Source organism: Sander lucioperca, chromosome 14 (assembly GCF_008315115.2).
Source record: "Sander lucioperca isolate FBNREF2018 chromosome 14, SLUC_FBN_1.2, whole genome shotgun sequence".
NCBI classification, from domain to species: domain Eukaryota; kingdom Metazoa; phylum Chordata; class Actinopteri; order Perciformes; family Percidae; genus Sander; species Sander lucioperca.
The window spans coordinates 33,659,917-33,682,828 of record NC_050186.1 but is presented as its reverse complement, the minus strand read 5'-3'; the positions used below and the strand labels follow the sequence as shown (position 1 = coordinate 33,682,828).

The 22,912-nt window shown below is 41.0% G+C and overlaps 1 protein-coding gene across 4 annotated transcripts; it reads right to left on the bottom strand.

Annotated features, from left to right (window-relative positions):
* Window positions 1-797: 797 nt before the first annotated feature.
* c14h18orf54 (chromosome 14 C18orf54 homolog) lies at window positions 798-22,824 on the bottom strand. Of its 4 annotated transcripts, none has more exons than XM_031287282.2 (15): window positions 22,747-22,824; window positions 16,354-16,480; window positions 14,878-15,034; window positions 14,623-14,790; window positions 14,310-14,457; window positions 14,124-14,193; window positions 13,672-13,912; window positions 12,254-12,318; window positions 11,972-12,080; window positions 11,796-11,876; window positions 10,096-10,189; window positions 9,940-10,003; window positions 8,898-9,083; window positions 4,458-4,513; window positions 798-2,882 (listed from the first exon to the last, which is right to left on the bottom strand). In XM_031287282.2, exons 2-15 carry the CDS (start codon window positions 16,477-16,479, stop codon window positions 2,732-2,734), a joined length of 1,716 nt encoding a protein of 571 aa, XP_031143142.1. In that variant the 5' UTR covers window position 16,480; window positions 22,747-22,824; the 3' UTR covers window positions 798-2,731. The 4 variants fall into 4 exon arrangements, with proteins under 4 accessions (XP_031143142.1, XP_031143141.1, XP_031143144.1 ...); XM_031287281.2 differs by lacking the exon at window positions 22,747-22,824 and adding an exon at window positions 17,478-17,658; XM_031287284.2 differs by lacking the exon at window positions 22,747-22,824 and adding an exon at window positions 17,478-17,658 and having other exon boundaries at window positions 13,708-13,912.
* Between the last annotated feature and the right edge of the window lie 88 nt (window positions 22,825-22,912).

Sequence of the window (22,912 nt, the reverse complement as noted above, 5' to 3'; positions counted from 1 at the left end):
TTGGCGACACCCCTTTGGAAATGGGCTGGGTATCGTTTGAAAACTTTGAATATTGGCACCGGTACAATAACAGAATTTCTGTACAAATAGTAAAAAAACTAAACCATTTCTTCATATTAGTCTGGGGAATAAAACCATTTTTTCAATACTATCACAAAATCTGCCAAACTGCTCATTACATCAGTGTTAAATAAACAATGTTGCCTAAATAAATAATAGTATATAGTTATAAAAGTTTTCTTCTCCTCACAACATCCTTGTTGTCGAGGTTTAGCATCACGTGTGATGTTTAACATGTAACATTTAAGTTTTTAGCATGGAAATATGCTATACTTGAGCATGTAACACTTGGCATTATAATATGGCAATGTTGGCATGGTGATGTGGCTATGTTTACAGTCGCCATGACATAGAAAGATTTATCATCAAAACATTTTCAGTGCAGTAACTAGACATTCAGTCATATTGGCACATTCACGGATCATTTTGACACCTTTAGTGTCAGTATTTAGGAAGATGTTATATAGAGAGACAGATTTTTTTCTCAGTTACTTATCAGTGAGTACGTTCACATGCACACAAATATTCCACTATTATTCCAAATATGACAATATTCCGAATTTGATATGGGTCATGTGAACAGCATATTGGGTTGGATATTCAGAATAAGGCCTTTTTCCGAATATAGCATTTTCCGATTAAGATGTGTGATATTCTGGTATTATTCTGGTTTTAGAGGCATTGTTTGGACATGTACACAGCGCATTCGGAATATGCGTCTCAATCTGGGTTTTCAACCGCAGTTTACGGCCTCTTGCCCGTTTACGGCTTATGGTCAGCTCTGTGCGTTGCTATGGTTGCTGTACACAAACCAACTAGCCAACAGTCAGACCTGATAAGGAGAAACACAGCTACTTTTAAACATTATCAAAGACTTGGATATCAACAGGTTTTTGGATACACGCGCACATCGCTACAGCGACCTTTTCAAGAAGCTGGTTGAAGGAATGAAAGAGGGATCTGCCATCTACATGTAAACAGGAATATTAATGGAATATTCACTTCCATTAGCCATGGAAACAGTTTAGTCAGAATATCGTCTTTTCGGAATAAGGGCAAAAACGGAATATTATGTGCATGTTAATGTAATCACAGAGACTGCAGAGCTTCAAACTCAGCTGGCATTTAAAGAGCAACAATGTGACAATAAGATAAATCCTCTTGTTAATCTGTGCAGAGTTAGATGAGAAGCTGGATCACAGTTTCCTCTCTGTGTCCAGTACAGAGAGATATGTCCTGGACATTAGCACAAAGACTGGAAGCGGGAGCCTAGCTTCATCAAAAGTGAAGAAAAAAAGAAATCAACCTGCGATCAACACCGGAGCTGTCGGATTTCCACGTTCAACTTTTTTTCTCTTTTTTTTTTTTTAAATAGAAATGTAAAAAAAACTGGAAGTTAGTGACTTAACATTACAGCTGTTGATACCGTCCTCTCATCTGAATCTGGTAAAATGTCTAACAAGAGGATTTCCCAAAAGGTCAGAGTGTTCCTTTAAAAAGCTGCAGTAACTTTTATAAAAATAAGTTTTGGCCATATTTGCTGAAACTGTCACTATATCCTGACAGTATTACATGTGACAGATCCACTGTAAAAAATAACAACAATCCCCATAGTTTTCCTAATGGCATTTGCATGTTTCCAATGCGCCCGTAAGGAAAACAACCAATCAGAGCCGAGAAGAGTGTCAATAACTGTGTTGGAAACCGTTCCCTATCATGGAAATAGAGCACTATACTATATAGTGTGTTCGCCATTCTGTAGCGGTGTTCGAATTCTCCGCGGTTGACTAAGTTGAGCGTACATACCATGTACCCTACATTTTACTCCCGTATACCACAATGCAACGCAGCCGCGTTTTCCTGGAGGAGAAGAAGCATCGCAAAAACTAAAAAGGAAAAAATGGAGCGGACTTTGACTTCTTAACAGTGGAAATGTAACACATAATATACAACCTTTCACTATTCTCCTGAGTGATCGTTTGTTTCAGGGATGTATTAAAAGTATTTTGGTTTCGGCTCGTTTACATGGTGCGGGGCGCGCCAGCCTCCGTCATACCATAACGGGCGCATCTACTGACGCAACGATGTTTTCAGTGTAGTGTCCGAAATCTGGTTTGTCGTTCCCTATATATAATAAACACTATATAGAGAATAGTGAGCGAGTGAATGAGGGAGCGGTTTCGGACACAGCTTATGACTTAGCTCATGAACTATGACAAACTGTAAAACTAGACAGCGATGATTTTATCTGAATCAGGATTCTGTTACTGCAGAGACTACTCGGCTCTGATTGGTTGTTTGTTCTTATGCCATTAGAAGCGCCAGGAGGAGGCACAGGAATGTTCATTTTTACAGATGATCTGATTCAGGATATAGTGACAGTTTAGACTTGGAAAAGGACGCGCTCAAACTTTCCCACCTTCCTTCACTGTAACACACTGTTCACACAACTTCAACACACATTTTATCAATTTCCAAATGGGACTGGTTTGGTCCCTGTACTGTGTATTGCACCTTTTCATCTAAAGAAATACTAATCCAGAGCAGACTTTATGCAGAACCATCTGCTGTTTGTTGCTGCTGGACACGAGTGAGAGCCCAGTGAGAACACTGACCGACGGCGACACTGACTGGAACTGCCTTGCTCCGGTAAACCGGCCTCTAGCCACTCTCAGGTGGGGCTCTGCCGAATGCAGTTGAGTCCTTCGGCAGAAGAAGAGGAGTAGCGTCCTTCATCTTCGTCCTTCTCCTCTTCTTTCTCTGTATGTTTCTTCTCCCTTTCTTCCACCAGCACCTTCAGACGGCTCAGGTGGTGCATAGCTCTGAGGATGGAAATATTCATCAAAAATGTGGCTCTGAACTCACAACTGTATAAAGGCTGATTCATGCTTCTGCGTCAAATCGACGGTGTAGCCTCCAGACCCCTCTGCGTCGCCGCGAACCCCGCTCCGAGCCCTCAGCCATAGCTCGACGTGCACCTCCAAAAATTTGTAACTTTGCGTCGAGGATTGCGATTGGTCAACTGGTCCTGTGTGTTGATAGTCGGTGTTTCCAGCAGCCTACTGTGGGGAGTAGCAACATGCTAGTTCACTGACATCAGCTTTGCAAATAACCTCAGACATATTTTGGTTCCAAGTTATCCGTTTGTAAAGTAACGTTTTGAAATTAGCACTTCGCCAGCAAGCAGTACTTTGTGGGCAGTTGTGCTAAAGTTTGCTTGCTAACATAACATAAACCGGCTGGCAGACACCTTGCAAAAAACCTCAGACTTATCACCCCCTAGCGTTATGGCGGTGAAATGCAGAACTCCGAAAGGGTCACAACGCTGTAGGAGCGACGGCGTGGAGTTGACGCAGAAGCATAAAACAGCCTTAAGTGTGATTTGATGCAACCAGTTCCGTTACAAACTACATGTAAAGTACATGTTCAGGATCTGGACAAAATACACCACAAACGCAGAAGAGTTATCTTTTAGTTCATCTTCAAAGAAGGCAAGCGTTTGGGCTCATTTTGAATTTGAATAGCTTTGTTAGCAGAGGTAAGTGAAGGAACATGAGTGAAGTCTATGAGGCCATGATCACACTTTGCGTCTGTTTTGACAAGAAAAAGTTGACGCTTCTGTAGTAACAAAAAAAAGCTGGCAGGTTTCAAAAAGCAGAGAGAGAGAAGAGAGCTCTTTTGTTGCTTTAACAACAACTACTGCTACAGTATCCACGAGTGCTACGTGGAGCAGTGCCAGATAAAAAAAAGCAGTGGAGTGAGATAGAAAAAGAACCGAGAGAAGGAGCAGTGCTACTAATGTTAGATTTAACAAAGAGAGTTCCCTGAACAGGGAGCACCCGGTCATATCACACAACTCGCTGTACTCGGACAATAGCACAAGTCTATCTATCGGCACCTTTACCATTGTTTCTTGTTGTTATGGAAACAACAGGTCTTGGTACTCCGCTTGTCATTGGTCAGATGTCAGAAAACGCCTGAAGTATGGCATTTTTTCAGAAAAGTTTAACTTTTTTCAGAATAAAATCGTCGGAGGTGGAGTTTTAAGGACTTGTATGAAACACAGTTTACTTCATAGGTTTATAATGTAAAACAGACGCTGGCAGCTTAAAAAAAAGACCTCAGGTGTGAACATTGCCTTAGGGAGAGCTGTGCATTGAGCTGAATGCTAACTTTAGCATGCTTACTTCCTCACAACAATGCTAGAAGGCTGATGTTTGGCAGGTATAATGTTCATCATTTTCACCATCTTATTTTAGTGCAGCTGAAACACAGCAAAGTACAGCTGAGGCTGTAAAAATGTTGGTGCCAATACATTTTAAAGATGTTGAGATATTTCACAGGATAAGTGACAACACAGAAACTCTCCGATTCATAACGTGTTCAATGTCAGTTACCTCTGTAGTGACGGTCCACCAGGAAAACTCTCCAGCTCTGCTTCACTCTCAGGCCTCTGCAACACACACTCAAACTTATTAACATTACAAGATTACAAAGTTGGTTTATTGTCATTCTACAACACAGGATTGCACAATGAAATGTGAGTTGTAGTCCCTTTACGCTACACAAGAAAGTATTTTTTATTTTTCTATGGAGGAGTACGGAGGATGAGTTTAGGAGTGCCACAGCCTGAGGTAAACAGGTTGTTGCTGTGGTAGTGCACAGGCCTGTCAACTCACCAATATCACCGATGCTCGGTAGATAAAAACCAATGATGTTCTGGCCGGTTTTAAAATTAGGGGTGCATGATATATTGACTCAATAACGTTATCGCAATATCACGTTGCGCAATATTATATTGAAAGTAGGGGTGTGCAAAAACAATCAATTCACATTTGTATCACGATTCAAGCTCTACCAATTCAAAATTGATTCACAGAATTCCAAAAACTAATATTTTTTTATTTTCATTTTGTAATGACGTGTATACTATTGTCCTGAAATGACATTACCTCGCCATTCCCATATATGGCTCTGCGTCAAATTCATACCGACGCCTGGGCGTTTGTCATAATCAAAAGAAGAACGAGTGTAGCGGAAGTAGTTTAGTCGGCGCAAACAATGGCAAACATCACAGAAAGAACTATTCAACCTGCTCCATCCTCATCGAAGGCGAGAGTTTGGGCACATTTCGGCTTTTATAACCTCGAGGGGAAGACGGAACTTGCTAGGAATCATGCTATCTGCAGGCTGTGCAAAGCGAAAGTTAAGTATTTTGGAAACACCACAAACTTGAGAACTCACATGGTACGCCATCACCCAGAGATTAACATTAAAGACGTGGACCAACAACAACCTAAAGTACCTTCTCCTAACGTGCCAGTCAACCAACGCACTCTTTCAATGCTCTAAACTCCCACCGCCCTCTGAACCAAAAGCTCTTTTTATTTAAGATTTATTTTATACTTGAATTAAAATGTATTTGAAAGCTTGGCACTTTGCAGTTTTTAGTTTAGTAGCAAAAGGTTTTTATTTTTGTATTAAGACAAAGTATCAAACTACATTTCATTTGTTGTTTATTTTCTTTTAAATTGTATGTCTACTGCAATCACATGGGAAAAGTAACTACATTTACATTTTTATATATATATATATTTTTTTTTTTTTTTTTTTTAAAATTGAGAATGGTTTCTGAATCGAAAATTGATTTTGAATCGAATCTTGGGCCTAAAAATCAATATCAAATCGTGACATTTTCTGAATCGTGGACCCCTAATCGAAAGGGGTTGAAATATTTTGCGTCCTGTCTGTTGGCTGTTTGGCTTAGTTGTGTTTGATTAAACGCTATAATGATCATGTTTCATTGGCCAGTTACCGTGCCACTTGCACATGTTAGTACACGTCAGCGCACGGGTCCACTGTGTGACAAACCGTAGCGTACCACGTGTGTGCATATTTCAACAGAGTGACAGTGTGAGTGAAGAAATAGATAGAGACATCTAAACGGAACGAATCAAAGAGAAAGAAAAGTTGTGTCCTGTTCTATTTATTTATTTGATACTGTCCAACCAGTAAAACATGTCCTGTTCTGTAGACATGGTCCTTATTCATTCATGTTGTACCAGTCCAATATGACTGTCAGTTGAAATAAACCTTGTTTGTTGGAAAACTTGTCTTATTTGTTATGAATCTATTTTGATGCGTTTACCATAACTTTTGTCATTTTACATACGTTTAAAAATATCGAAATTAATATCTATATCTAGGCCTGTCGCAATATGCAATAAATCAATCACATGATAAATAAAAATGAGTTGCAGTGTTAAATATTCTTTAGAAATAAAAGTTGATTGATCTTTGAAAAGGTGTACCTGTATTATTATGCCATTATCATTATATTAGATGAAAATGGTCTCAGAACGACGATGTTATCGTTTATCGCAATACTTTCTGGGACGATTTATCGTCCAGCAAAATTTGTTATCGTGACAGGTCTATCTATTTCACAATATTCATAATCGATATCGCAATATCACATTTTGTCAATATCGTGCCACCCTAGTTTTAATCACCCGCTGCAGAGCCCTCTGGTCCTGGGCTGTGCACATCCCATACCAGTTTGTAATGTTTCCAGCCAGGATGCTTTTCTAAAAGTAGAGAGGTCACTAGAACGAATGCTTCGGTACCAAGTAGGAGCAGGGCTGGATTAACAATTTCATGTAAAGCCCCAAAGCAACAATCGCAAAGTCGCTATCATCAAGAGCATATAGCCTATACTTCCATAATAACAAATCAGGCTTCTGCATGGCTCAGTGGAGATATACTGTATGTATTTACAATAGCCTCAGCATAAAGTGCATTCAAGAAACAGAACAGATGCACACATGTTTAACATAACTTTTTACAATGAATGAAACTTGGTGGCTACAGAGTAATTATTAAATGTTTCAGTATGTAGCCAATCAATTCTCTTTCGACTGCAACAGTGAAATAAAGCAGACAGCTAGGGAAGCCTTAACTTAAAACCAGAGATTATTTCTAAAATGTGAAATTATCACATCATCATCATGGAGCAGGCAATTAGTGTGTATGGAGTCAAAGTAAACCATTGGCTACACTGTTGCATGTAGTTCAAAGTCAAGATAATGTTTATTGTTTCACCATCAACATTTTATGTTGATGCACTACTATATATTCTTATTTCATTTTAAGAAATGGACCTTACATCTTCATCCTCCTGATCACTCTCTGCCCCTCTCTCTGAATCTGCAGCCTCCTCTTCCTCCCTCAGAGTCAATTCTTCCTTTCCCTCTTCTCTTTCACTTATTTCTGCTTATTTCCTTCTGTGGTCTTCTCCTGCTCTGACCCCCCTGGTCTCTCCAGTTTACTGCCTTCTCCTCCTTCATTTCCCTCCTTCTCTTCCTCCTGTGCACTACTCAGAATCTGAATACAAATGAACGGTCTCAGCAAGCACCGTGTAGTGTGTTGTAACGTAACGCCACCAAAACGGCCACCCTCTGTAAACGTTATGAATTCAAACATGCCAGTTTGTAATATTTTGTATTATGCTGTTCTTGTCTTTACTAAAATCAAAACTAATCAAAGGGCTGAAAGCTCTTACAAATCACGAGGGAGCGATTTTAATTTTGGCTAACGTAGTAGACGCGCTGTTGATGCTGACTCGCCTTTAGCATACATTACATTCATAACTTTAAATTAAAAAAGTGTGTTTAAACTTCACCTGGGGAAACTGACTTCACTTTCAGAGGCTCGGGGGGGCAACTCAGTCGCTCGAGTCTTTGCCGGGATGCAGGGCCACCACACTGCAGCAGACTCGCTGTGACAGACTGTGGTAAAGTTGGTTTTATATTGGACGTTGGACATTCGAAAAATCTATTATGCAGCTTGACCTTCCAATATAAAACCAACTTTACTACGGTCTGTGACAGCTCGTCCTCACTCGCTGCGCAGGAAGCTACAGAAACTGTTTTTGACGCGATTTAACATAATATTTTGATTGAACGGGTTGAAAAAATCAGCATATAATTAGAAAAGTGAGGACTGCGTTTATAATGTGATCTAACATAATATTTGACGAAGCCCAGGGCCCCTTAGATGACCAGTTGTCCTAATGGTTAATCCGGCTCCGAGTAGGAGAAAACTTGACGGTACTGGTTTTTCTACACAGTACCACAGGTAGAGGGGATGCAAGTCTTCTGGACTTGATGGGTGCATCATAAACCACTACAAGTGTTAAAATGTTGAATTCCGTGTGGAATCTATACTACAGTGGAGGAGGTGCGACTGCCATGACTGGGGTCTGTTGGTGAAGAAGTCCAATATCCTGTTGCAGAGTGTGGTACTCAGTCGCAGAGTGCTATGTTTGCGAATCAGCGTAATGGGAGAGATTGAACGCTGAGCTGAAATCAACCAACGGCATTCTGATGTTATTATTTTCACCTTACAACACAGCTGAATGTTGACAGCAGAGTTTCCAGGTGGGTTCAGGAACTCTGTAAATGATGAATACATTAAATAAACCTAGAGGGTTCACGTTTCTCCAAATCCACAATTTCATTTGTCTGATCCGATTACTTATTTTTCTATATGAACTTTTTTTCAGCAGTGAAAGCAATGCCACAATTAGAGCCACTAGATGGCAGGCGGGTACTTTACAACAGCTGTTTGAGGTTTTCACAGTTGACAAGGTGCACTTGAATGCATCATGAGTTTAACGAGCTGTACCTGAATGCACCATGAAGTCCTGTCGGACCTCAAACACTTTACCGTTGGTTGTTCGTTTCCATAACGAGCGGGGAAGGCTAAATGTTGCCACGCTGGATATTCCCGTTCTGTTGTTTCTAATATAATAATCGACGCAGAGTGCCTTTTCATACCTGCTTCTCTGGAGTCTTCTCTGTCTGCCACCCGTCCTTGTTGGAGATTGTTGGAGCTACCGATGCCTGCGTTTGCCGCTGAACCTCTGCCTCCACTGCCTGCAGTCTGAACAGCATCTGTTTCAGAGCCTCCACTGGACCAGGCTGCTTTAAGATGCTGTTTCTATGGAGACCGGAGCCCTGAGCCTGGGAGAGACAGCAGACAAACGGGGGCGCTGTGATCCTGGATATGTCAGAGGATCATAGACTTCTGGGTCATAGGAGCCACATGGGAAACCCAGCTGAGGTCTCCAATCGCTATCGTATATCTGAACACAAAACGTGGATTACGCTACTGAACAGGCTACCCATGGCCCTGCAGCTTCTTTAATAATCTGGGAAAGAGAAAAATGTCCATCTCTCCTATAGGTGGTGATGAATTAGTCTCGATTTGCCAAGGCCATCCTCCACAGCAATAGCGGAGGAGGGTCTGGCTAGTCCACATAGCATTCCAAGATGGGAGAGAAACATGCTCTGGTTTATTGGCATTTCTGTAAACCAATTGCAATAGTCATGGGCGGCGCTAAGCTCCGCATGGAGCCGCTGTGAAATAGCCTCTGGAAGGAACTTGTTATGGTGTAATATCTATACGTTCAAAAGTTGTTTTAGTCATTTGAGATAAGACTCAGATTGGACAGAGAAGTCTAGCTAGCTGTCTCAGTTTACCACGCAGAGATCTGAGGAGCAGTTAACCTCATAAATCCACCGGAGTTGAAAATTCCAATACAAAGAAAGCAGAAGGAAACGGACATCGGCGAAAAGACATGCATCCGGTGGCATTTCCTGCGGCACCGGAGCAATCCTGGAAGTGGAATGTTGAGGATATAGACAAGTGATGAATAGGCCTATTCCACTACCACTGCAAGAACGTAATGACCCGCAACTTGACATCTAACTATAAATTGAGGAACCTCTGTGCGTGTGTGTGTGTCTCCCGCATGTGGAGTACAGCAGCAGCGGGAGATGGCTCTGAGGAGTGGAGGAGGACAGGATGAACACCTACCTGAGCGTTAATGTCAGTCAGAGCCTCAGTGATGCCCCCTCCTGCTGCTGCTGTTGCAAAGTCCCTGCAGGTTCAACATGACATTACTCAGTGGGTTTATTCATGGTGCATGGCTCATCAGAGCTAGGTAAAAAAGGGAGCGTAAATAAGTCTTACCGAGTGAATGGACGACAGTGTGAGGAAGAACAGAGCAGCAGCTCCTCAGTGTTCGCTGGACTGACAGCTTCTTCAACACAATCAGCAGGACTGCCTACAGCAACAGTTGGTCAACATTTAGTTTTTTTTTTTAAAAGAACAGGGCATCACTGTGTGGACAACACATGTGAAAAACCTCTTTAATGCAGTGATGGTGTTATAAGATAAGGATTTCACTGTTAACCGTCTCTCTGATTGTGTCAGATAACAATAATTGTCACATTTAGACACAATACAACCTGCAATAGGCAACTAGACACAAGGGTAACCTCTGTGTACTGCTGCATTTCCACTGCATGCACAGCTTTCCTCCTCCTCTTTTCTGTTTTTTTTCCCCCATTAGCAAAAGTTGTGGCTAGCAGCTGGTACTTTTTTTGGTACCACCTCGGTCGAGGTTCCAAGCGAGCTGAGTCGATACTAGAAGGTGGAGTTAAAACACTGCAGACCACGGATTGGTCAGAGAGAACTATCACAAGGGCCACCTTGCACAAACCCGCATTTTCAAAAAAAGTCAAGTGACCGCAATAGTTTTAGTCACTCGACCAAGATTTTAAAAAATGTAAGAGGATGTCACGGCACTTTTAAAACGTTGCTATGGCGATCAGCTGAGAACCCCGCCTGCACTAAGGTAGTACTATCTGCAGTGGAAAACAAAAGAGAAAAGGTACTGGTACCAAATGTGCATGATGAGGCAACATGAGGCATATGTATCCTGCTCTTAGCTGTTTTATGGTAACGTAATATCAATAATAACTTTTATTTATATAGCGCCTTTCATGAAACCCAAGGACACTAAAGAATTACAGTGGCTAAGCTAAAGAAGGTTGTAGGCTGTGGTGAACAGGTGGTCATTCAGAAGTTTTTAAAAATGGCCTTCACCATACCTAGAGATTGGCATGGTTTTATTTCAGCCAAACAGCTGGTTTGATTTACATTGAGAGATGATTTTATGGAAAGTACCCCATGCCAATCTCTAGGTATGGTGAAGGGTATGTGATGATGTGGGGCTACTTTAATTCCAAAGACCAAGGGAACTTTATCAGGATGCATAGTATCCTGGATCCATGAAATAACTGGCCTTTAAAAATAAATCCTGCCTGCCTCTATGGGAATTTAACATAGGGGTGTACTCATTTATGCCCTCTGTATTTTAAGGAAGAACATTTATTTATTTACGATACATTATTCATTCACAAAGAAAATTGGTGTCCTTAAAGGTTGGAACTTTCCTCATTTTTTTTAATTAAGGCATTAAGATCAATTTCCGAAAGATGATTTTTTTTATTCCTCTTTTTAGTCAACTTTAGCATGGGTTCATAAACGTATGAGCACCACTGTACTGGTCTTGGACGTAAACATGTATTTCTTGTTTTGCTTTAGAGTGAATAAGTCAATTTAAGAGAGGCTTTTCTGAAAATTCTACTGCTGCAAAGAGACACATCAAGTTGATAGGAGATTGAGAACAAACCCTGTAGTTTCTCTGGGGACTGATATTGTTTTCCTGTGGCAACACTGTTATTATCATATTATTATCAATAGATGACTTCAGTTATACATCCTACCAGAAAATCTGGTAGAGAACAAACTACAACCAAACACTGATCTTGTCCTGAATAACAGTGGCCTGAAACATTGAGTCATGGGTTGAGTCCTGCACTCACCTGGATCTGCTTCTCCAGAACTCTGAGACAGAGAGTTCAACACCTGATCCGCCTTCTGGATCAGAGACTCGAGCCGGTTGTCTGTCAGGAGGACAAACACAAACGGCAAAAACACCATTATAAGTCTGTAACACACATTAGATGTAGTTTTACATCAACGTGTTTTGTCTTTTCACCTCTGGACAGCGTTTCCATGATGTCAGAGGTGTTTCTCTCTGCAGCCAGTAGAGAAATCTGTTCAGCAAACTGAAGTCTCAGATCTCTGAGAGTCTGCTGGCTGTCAACCTAACAACACACAAACACACACAATCACTGAAATATGTGGGCATGAACACTTTTTCTTGACTCAGGACCATTCTGCCATCCTTTTTTTGAAGTCAGATACAGTTTATCAGACAACATGAGCTGCTGACTGATCAAATTGAAGGTTCCAAATCAGTTTGATTCGAGACTCTCACCTGTTTAGGTTTGTGGTCGGGATCATCATCCTCTAGCTCTGCTACCCAGGACGGAGTTCTGGGAGCTGCAGGTGGAAGAACACCAAAAAGCATAATCATTTGTTGGATGCTAGAAATATTCCACATCAGACTTTTTTTACTGGTAATTTTATCATCATGGTTTGTTAAGAAAAACACATTTCGTGATGATGATACATAATAATGCAATGGAATGTTTGTTGAGCCCTTTCCCCCTTAGTTCCTGCTACGCCCGTCAAGCTTTTCATTCTTCCACAGCACATGTGCACTTTACATAACAGTGGCAGACTTGACCACTAGAGATGTTCTGATACTGATACCAGTATCTGAAAGGCCTCCAATTCTGCCTGAAATGCTGGTATTGGTAAGTCCTGGAGTTCATGCACCGAGCCGATACCACCTAATTTAGCCCTGAAGAAAATCTACTTCAGTATTTTTTATCTTCTTTTCCCGTTATGATGACTGTCAAACTGGATAATAAAAGTTGTATGACATTCATTTTTTGTGTTTGTTCATGTTTCACAAAAAGTTTAACTTGAGGCAGGCCATACAACAAATATAGAAATCATATCACATACATACATACATACATACATACAAACAAACATACATACAGGGATAGTAGTAAACATCTGTAAAATCATAATAAAATATATGGCACACTGGTATTGGATCGGTACTCAGTTTCGGCTGATACGCAAGTTCAGGTATTGAATTGGTTTTGGAAAGCAAAAAATGATATGGGACCATCTCTACTTACTACTCACAGTATTTAAAAAAACAAAAACAACAACTTTCAAATCTATTCAATTCTTGATTTCACAAATAAGACAAAAGCAGCTTCTCATTTCTAGTGTGCGATCATCAGTCTTGCCACCTGAAATGACAACAGTCCTTGAAGATTTTATCTATGAAAAAGGGATTGGCCGTGCATCTACCCGCAGTATGCAGGTGAATAAGGTGCTAATAATATTGAGGACTGCGACTTTCCAAGGGAAAAAAAAGTGGACAGGGTCACACTGACTGATTTGCAGCCTTTAACAGTGCAAACAGAGCACATTTCAACACCGCAGAAACGTAGATTTGATCAGATGTAGCTAGGTAGCTCAACTAAAATTTGGTTAAAAACTCTGTCTCTGTTAAATGTTTCCACTTGACTCATATAAAACCCCACAAACTAATGCAGTTACTAATGCAGTAAGTTAAGCCTTGGCCTTAAAATAAAGTGTTTTTTTAGCCAGATATGCAAACAACTGCAGCATACATCAGGGCAGATAAACAGTGTTTATCTGTGTTTTTCTTTTGCCAAATAGATGAAGGAGTGATGATGTAGTGCCAAGTGGCTTCAGTAACATGGAGGTACATGCATGATGTGTTCTTGAGGTAACTGAACCGTGGACCTTGGCAGTGTTGGTGGCGTGCAGGGGGTGTTGTACCGTGGTCGTCCCACGGCTCTGACTCGGAGGACGGAGGCGGCTCGCTGAGATCACAGCGTTGGACCCAGGCTGGGTACTCCAGGTCGGGCACACTGGTGATTCCAGAACAGTCCATGTCACTCTTGTTACTGGTGAACCAGCGGGGGAGGTGGAGGGATGAAGACGGCTCTGCCCACTCTGACCTTGCCGCTCTGTGTGCAGACTGCTGGAGACAGAAAGAGGGAACGATGAGATTCAATACAGTCCTGCTCAGAATCAGATGCAAAAAAAATGCAAATAAAAATGTAAATGGTATGGGGCGCCATGGTAGCTCACCTGGTTGAGCGTGCGCCCCATGTACTCTCCCACTGTCCTATCCAATAAAGGCAAAAAAAGCCCACAAAAAGTACAAAAACAAATATATGAATGGTAGTCACCCTATAGTAGCTGACTGAGGAGATGTCAACATCTGGATTAAACATGACTGTCCCTGGTCTTTCTCTGCACCTGGAGAGAAACAAAAGTAATGAAAGGTAGAATGTGATGTAGACTTTCAACGGGACAGAACAGAGATCTTTCTGAAAACATCCCAAATGAGACAGATTAGTGTCAACAGCTTGAACCTAGAGCTCCGGGGAGTCCTGGTTGGATGAGGGTGGTGGTGGTTCAGGTGGGGGGCGGCGTGGCTGCTGCTAGGTCTGTCCCAGGTTCTGTGTGCGGGTCTGGAGGAAGAGGAGAAAGGCTGGGGGGCTCCGGACTGGGAAAGGAGACCTGGATCAGCAGACGAGACAAGTCAGAAGAACTGAGGCACGCAGAACTGACACAAAGGCTTTAACTTATTAATACTTTTATTATTGATTATATATACTTTTAATATTGGGCAATCTGTTTAAAACTTGTGGTGAGGGCAGAGTTAAGGATGATGCATTTAAAGACCATGGATGAAGGCGGAGGTGTGAGTGACAGGCATCGAGCCGTCGTAAGGGATAGACAGCAGCTCGTCTGTCGTCATGGAGAGTCGGTCCCGGTTGCCACGGTGATGTAGAGAGCTGACGGGGAGGTTCAAGAAGTCCAGCTCCCTCTCGGTCAAACGCTCCCTGAGAACTGGGAGACAGAGAGAGAAAAACACACAAAGAACAATAATATACAGATAAACTGTTGTGCGTTTACTTGATGAATGTGGTGACCTACCATCTTTGTTCCTGAGCGTGCTCGCTCTGGGTCTGCTCGGCGTGGAGGGCCGACTGCGCGGCAGAACCAGACTTCCTGTCAACGAGCCGCTGTTCTGACGGCTCCTCTCAAAGTCTGTGATGTAGGCGTCCAACGCTGCCGAGGCCGAGTCATAGATCTGCAATAAATCAATCAATAAGCATGAGTGATAATTTTAGTAAGCCCAGCGCCTAAAAATCTTTTTTTTCGTCTTGGCATTTTATTACTGACATCAAAAAGACTGCTGGAGGGCTTTTACTGTGAAGCAGCTGGAGGAATTTTAACTTCAAGCACTAAAATCATTAAGAAATCAAAAGGGTTTTTTTTTTTTTTTTTCAACCTAGACCCTATTTTCCAGGGGGCTTTCACACCCACAAGATAATCTTTGAAATTGGTCCAGTATTGAGCGAGAACGTTGCAACCGGCAGCAGTGAATCAGGCTGCAATGTAATACTAAAAGGTCAAATGTACATCATCAATTTTGTCCACTAAAAGTGCTGTTTTTGCCACTGACAGGCTAAGATTGTTATTCTAAGTGTCTTCTGATAACATTTTGGAAAGGATCCCTACAACCTTTTTGTTAAGGAGTAAGATCCTTTTTGTTTAACCAGAAACAGCCCCGAAATCGCCATCGCCAAACTCACCAGACTCCATTTAAATAATCAGTACTTTTAGCGTGTATAGAGCCAGCATATCTCCACATGTAAATGGGTGAATTAAGGGTTTATTTCAACCAAACCAGAGTGGTGATTGTTGGAACAGTGGGAAGATGAACCAAGACGGCTTTAGATTAGTTTTATTTTGCATCTGTGACTTTAAATGTAGTTAGTTTTATGATGATTAATTTAGTGTTTTTTTAAAGTGACATCTGGTGGGTTTGGCGATAGCAATTTCTGGGATGTTTTATGTTAAACAAAAAGGATCTTACTCTTTAACATGAAGGTCTATCTCTGTAGGGATCATTTCCATAATGTTGTCAGACACTTAGAATAATAATCTGAGCCCGTCAGTCGCAAAACAAGAACATTAAGTGGACGTACATTGAAGGTGCGCAATTGCTCAGTAACGTTATAGCTTGTTTCACTGCTGCTCAACGCGGGGAGCTTGCTTAATACTGGACCAATTTCAAAGATTTTTTTTTTTTTTTTTTTTTTTTAAACCAACTAAGTTATCCTTTAACAAAAGTTTAATGGTAACATCCTCCTTTGATCTTTACATTGCTCATTTTCTTTATCTTAAACCCAGTGGGAACTTCCATCTACAATCATCCATTTGAACTCCACGTTGATGTACAAAAGCAGTGACATCATGGTTTGTCGGGTGGGATAAATGGCTACCCAAATTGGCTCAGTTATCATAACAGGACATAGGTTAAAGACAGGCAGATTTCCTCCACAGTGCCCTATTATGTGCTGTAGGAAACAGATCCCCAGTAGAAATAGTAGAAGCAGAGTGAACCTTGTCTCTGTATCTGAAGGTGGTGTTGTGTTCAGGAGCCAGAAGGCTGCTCCTCAGGTGACCTGAACTAGACAGCAGCGAGGTCACTGTCGACTCAGGAGACGGAAAGTCAACGCCGGACTCCATGCTGACAAAAACAAGAGAAGCACATTCTGATTTTATATATTCTGATGTTATAAATCCCCAAATCACAAATGAAAAGACGGTGTGTTTACGAAGTGTAAAATGTTCAGGAGGATGGGTTTAAAATCTAAATCTATGGGTAGCTATGCATAACCTTTTTCAACAAGCAGAAGCTTATTTAGAAATAAAACATAAACATAACAAAAACGCAAACAAATTAGATCATTACTTAATTTGCTTGCTTGTTAGGCAACTGTAGTGACCTGTGGGTCTATTGGGTCACAACTTTTGGATAACAGCTATCCAAATTTGTGATCCTACAACTGGCATTCTAAATCAGGTAAGTATAATATAGTATAGTATATTCAGTATAGCCAGACAGCTACCAGTGAAAGGCTTTTGTCAGGTTTTCCCATTAGTAACTCGGATGTTTAGCTAGCTAGGTTGAATTTCAGACACAAACACTGGTCTTAACCTAAGTCTGCTAACGTTAAACATGAACTAACAACCCCTCAGAAGAATACGAGTCAGTACGTCGAGTGATTTTGTCCCGTTTGCTTGTCTTGCCTTTCCAAAAAAAGCTGTCAGTATCGAGCTCGTGTTGTTTAGCTAAATGTTAGAAAAACTGAGTGACGTGAGTTTGCTGACTGGCTTTAGCTTAGCAAACAGCTAGCTAGCTAGCGTTAGCTAACGTTAAACAACAACAACAACCAAAACACGAAGCAAAAAAATACCGTAAAAGGCATACCGTTAACACAAATTCAGAAATGAGTAACTGTTTTACATAGCTAACGGTAGTTTAGTGTAAATACAAATGTTTATACGACCTTTCACAACTGTGCTACTGAACGCTAGCTAAAATATTGACAACATCACTGACGTTAGTTAGCTACATGTTAGTAACGTTAAGTTAACGTTAGCACTCCCAAAGTAAAAACACTAGAATCCAAATGTTCCAATTAAACCCGCGAATCTGTATCCAACCAAAATAGCACACTTACATTTTCACTCCAGAATGTTTCCTTTTTACTAACGTTGTTAGCTAGCTAACGTTACATCTCGCGGTGTCTGCATAACTTCACAGTGACTAACTTTACAGTTGTTCGTAACAGCAAATTCAAGGCTCCCGGGTAACGTTAAAGCTAAGCCATCCACTTAGATGGGGTTAATGCTCTTCTTTAAGTGGTATTACGGTACGGGTGCTTGGCGCAGCCAAAAAGGACGAGAAGGAACCGTATTTCAGCAATATTTTGTCACATTTGATATATCAATTAAAAACGGCATTATTTTACACATTATATAAAATTAAATTATAATGTAATGTAATACAATATTAATAATAATAATAATAATAATACATTTTATTTGTTGGTGCCCTTCAAGACACCCAAGGACACCTTACAAAATATTAATAAAAACATGAATACAAGCACAGCAATTTTATCAATAGTAAAATCAGGTAGTAAGTAATATCAAGGTGTTCAGCTAGTTAAGTCAATACAATCATAATGGACATGGTAAAAGTTATGTAGGGTATGCTAATCTAAACAGATATGGGGGGTTTTAAGCAATTATTTTCTGGCATTTTTAGGGTGTTTGGTGTTTTAAGCCCCCAACGTCGTCTTCCAGGCAACGCTGCCTGGAATGCACTAGGATTAGGCAATGGTTAGGGTTAGAGTTAGGGTTAAGGCTAGGCCGGCCACACACTGTGGCTGCGTGGCGTGAGCGTGGCGTTTCTGTTGTGTGTCAGTTGCGTGGCGGCTGCGTGGCGTTTTCTATGTCTTTACACACAGCAGTAGTATACTTCATGTTAAACATAAATATATACTGATTTGATTACAGCAAAGACAACGTCGGCAGTATTGTCAATATTTTTATTGATCCCAAAAAAATGGGAACACTGGAATTTCCCATTTTTTTGGGATCAATAAAAATCTATCTATCTATCTATCTATCTATCTATCTATCTATCTATTGACGGCAAAATAGGCTACAGAATATTTCGTTCTGTATTGACAGGTGCAATATTTGAAAATTGATAATTATTTATTTTTATTTTTTTAAATTACATTTATGTCAAAACCTAGAGACTTTCAAACATCAACATGTCATTTATCAATATGTATTTGTGTCAAAATGACATATAAACATCTTTTCCTATTCTATTTTGCCTGGAAACGCTTCCAACACGCTTGCGTGAAAAATAGGCGTCGGTCCTATTTCTAGCATGCACGCGTTTTCAGCACGACTTGAGCCGCGCCTCAGACGTGCGTGTCACGCAGACAGTGTGCAAGCTCTAACCTGTTAACATGGGAGCCGTAATAAAAACGGAAACGCCACGCAGCTGACACGCTCCCGCCACGCAGTCAGTGTGAAGCTGGCCTTAGGGTTAGGTGCCTTGAAGTCGACGGTCGCAGCGTTGCCTTGAAGTCGATGCTAGGGGCTTAAAACACCATCGAGCCATTTTTAGGCCTTTATTATGTCAGGACAGCTTAGACATGAAAGGGGAGAGAGAAGGGGGGATGGCATGCAGCAAAAGGGCCAACCTGCGGCCGCTACGTGGAGGACAGAGCCTCTGTATATGGGCGCGCACCATAGACTGCTAATATTTATATGTGTGGTCCTAATTCAGACACAGATCAGATTTTTGTCAATGTGGCCGCAGTGTGAACAAACAAGGCGGATTTAATGCAACTTTTACGTCAATCTACATCAACATTTGTCACAATTATGCACCGGCGAGAGTTAGCCTTAGACACAGACAGTAACATTAAAAACTTGACTAGGCCTACAAAATGGAGAACAGTGATGGAGCAAGTCAATGGAGGGAAAGGGAGGGAAGTGAAAATGCAAAAATGCTTACTTCCTCCATAACCTCCCTAACTTTAGTGCAACAGCGTGCTGCGTCTGATGTCATTGTTATTGTTCTTTTGCGCATGCGGGTCAGTTCGAAACCGCAAACAGTTCACACTGGAATATGATATAGGCCACATTTTAAAAGGTCATGTGAACAGCCAAACAAAAAAATCAGATCTGAACAAAACATCCAAATTAAGCATAAAGACTTGCGGTGTGAACGTAGCCTAAGACAGGGATCTTCAACAGGGGGTCTGGGGCCCCTAGGGGGTCCTCAGAGTCAGTGCAGGGGGTCTCCAAATTATTGTAAATTTTTGAAAGTTTTTAAAAAAATTAATTAAAAAAGTTAACATAACATTAACATATTTTTAGCAAACATAAATCCCCACTGCTTACTGGCCTACAGGTAAGGAAGTCACTAAGGGCCATCCACATCCACAGTTCATCCTAAGGGTTCACTGTGCTACATGTATGTTTAACATGAAAACAGGATTCATAAAATCATGCCAACAATTAGTAGGCTATTTTAATAGCTTAGTATTCTATGCAAAAATGTATGAAGGCTTTAGGCTGCCCTACACATTATTGTAGGCCTAGTTTAATATGCAACTTAATTTTATACAATATATGTATATATGTAGTAGGGGGTCCCTGCTCTATCTCTCTGTCAATTAAGGGGTCCTTGGCTTAAAAAACGTTGACGACCCCTGCTCTAAGAAATAAATCAGCAAAATAACAGAACAGGTTCTGGCATCTCCTTAATTTAAAAAGCAGAAATTATGTGTGTAGCAACATTTGCTGTTAGACCTGTATACAATTCTCTCATACAAAGCTGCTCAGTAAGTAAACTTCTGAAAACGTTGAAAACAAAAACAGCTGAAAAAAACGACTCGAAAAGAAAAGAAGGGACAAACGTAGAAAAAAAGTGACAATGGACTTGTCTAATCTCCCAAAACCAACCTGCGTGGCTTTTGGTCGGAGGACAAATTATGCAATTCGAAATGTAAAAAAACAAAAATACAACTGTGAATCACGTTCTACGGACAATTTCTGTTCAAATATACAGTTGTACAGTTGTTGTACAACTGTTAATACACAGATATTTCTTAGAGTGTAGTCCTTTAGCCTAGCTATCCCCCATGTCCACAAATCCAAATTCAGAGTGCTTTAATCAATCAAAAAAAAAGATGTCAAAAACCAGCACAGCGACCGATAACATTTCAGAACTTCCAGGGGAGGTGCCTCCCTCCAGCGTTCATGGGTGCTGCAGGCCCCTTTAACCCAGAGCATGTGACGTCACTGGGGGGGAGGGGGGGGGGGGGGACATAGAGATTTGAGGGAAGCAGCGAGTGATCACTCTGCTTCAAAGCCCAGGCACCAGACACAGAACAGATACTGTCACAGGAAGTTCTCTGTCACTCACCATATAGCTCAACAGTGTGGTTGCAGAACTACAAATCCCAAGGATTTTCTCCATAAGGATTTTGATTATTAGCCATAATGTCTAAATCAGTGTTTCTCAAATGGGGGTACGTGGAGGACTGCAAGACATGAGCGCTTTTTTTTCTACGTTTTTGTCGCTGTTTTTGAAGTTTGTCACTTTTTTAAAGTTGTTGTCGCTTTTTGTCACTATTTTCGAATTTTTTTCTCCAAATAATTTTGTCACGTTTTTTTCCCGACCTTTATGATGCTTTTTCCGACGTTTTTTTTCAACGTTTTTAGACGTACTAACTGACAAGCTTGGTATACACTTGGTCGGTGACTCATCATAGCTGGGGGGGGGAACCGTGGGAAAACAGCAACTTTTCAGCTTTGTTCAAAGCACAAAAAAAACAATCATAAATATGACAAAGAGTAAACATTAACCGCTAACCAGGTCTAAGCTCATTCATTCTAATGTTTTTCTTATTTTTCCCCACGGCATCAAAAGAAATGACGTTTTAGTGGGTGTTCCCAGTAATGCCGACCAAGTCTATGAGAGAATTTTATAAAGGCCTAACAGAAAATGTTCTGTATTTTAACTGTAGCGACTTTTCGACTGTAGCGAATTTCCATTTTTAATGATGAGATGCCAGAACTGTTTTTGTTATTTTACTTATTTATTTCTTAGAGTGTTGGAAATGAAGTGTTTGACACTGAAACTTTTCTGGGGGAAGACCCATAGACAGTAAAAAAAATTAACCAACAGATCCCATTGCTCTGGACGGAGACCAGTGAAGGATATTAAAAGCACTTTTGCGGTGATAGCTGAGCATTGCTGCGCAGCCTCAAACTGAGATTGAAGAACGTGTCTGAAAGTTCTCTTCTGGTAGCTGTGCCAAGAGAAATCTAGCGTAGGTATATGTAAGGAGATAACATAGGCACAGGCTAATTATTGCTAACTAAAATGCTAGTTAACATTAGTAACAGCTAACGTAAGTCGAAACTGCCTGCGAGCTTCTCCTGTAGCTACTATACGGTAATTCCTCTACTATGCGACAGTAAGTCCCGTGGTACTAACGCAATCGTTAGCCTATTTTTACAAAAACGTCTGCTACAGAGCCATAACAGGAGATACAAGGTAATGGAGCCTTTTATACATTGTCGTGTTTCTTTAGAAATAAACAATAGACAAATAGTCTTTAAATGCTTCAGATGTAAAGTTATTCACTGTCAAAGTGACGTCAAAATGAATGGCAGTCAATGGAATGCTAACGGCGGGTGAGCGCTAGGTAGCATCAAAATGGCGCCATAGGAGCTACGCTTTCCAGACGTTCACTTACCCCCTTGGGTAATTCCTCTACTATGCGACAGTAAGTCGCGTGGTTATGACACAATCGTTAGCCTATTTTTACAAAAACGTCTACTATGGAGCCATAATGTGAGATACAAGTTAATGGAGCCTTTTATACATTGTTGTGTTTCTTTAGAAATAAACAATGGACAAATAGTCTTTAAATGCTTCAGATGTAAAGTTATTCACTGTCAAAGTGACGTCAAAATGAATGTCAGTCAATGGAATGCTAACGGTGGGTGAGAGCTAGGTAGCATCAAAATGGCGTCATAGAGAGGCTTACCCCCTTGGGAAGACCCCCTGACAGAGCCCCCGGTTAGGCTAAAATGTGGCCAAAACCTACGCCCTTGGACAATTTCAACATCAAATTAGAACCTTTGAGGCCTAACTGTAATTTATGATGGGAAAGTCTTAAGACCACAACTGATAGTGGGGCGGCATAGCTCATTAAATTGTAACAATTGTTCATTATGTGATAAAAGCACCAAAAATTGGCAGATATGTTGATATACGTTGACATTGACAAATGAGTCATCCATCTGTCACAAATAGACGATCTTTGGGAGCGCATGCGTGGGTGTGTGCGCGCGAGTGAGTACGTGTGTGTGTGTGAGTGTGTTATCGCAGACGTCACAGCCTACCGTTGGTCCAGTTCAGTTCAGATGAGCCGTTGGTTCTCCCCCGGACGTAAACTGAACTAAATATACGGACCCGAAGGCAGTTTGACCCGGGAAGCCTCTGAACCGGGACACTTTTTTTTATTTTTTACTTAACCCGAAATAACCAGTCAAAACAGCCGGGGCGGAG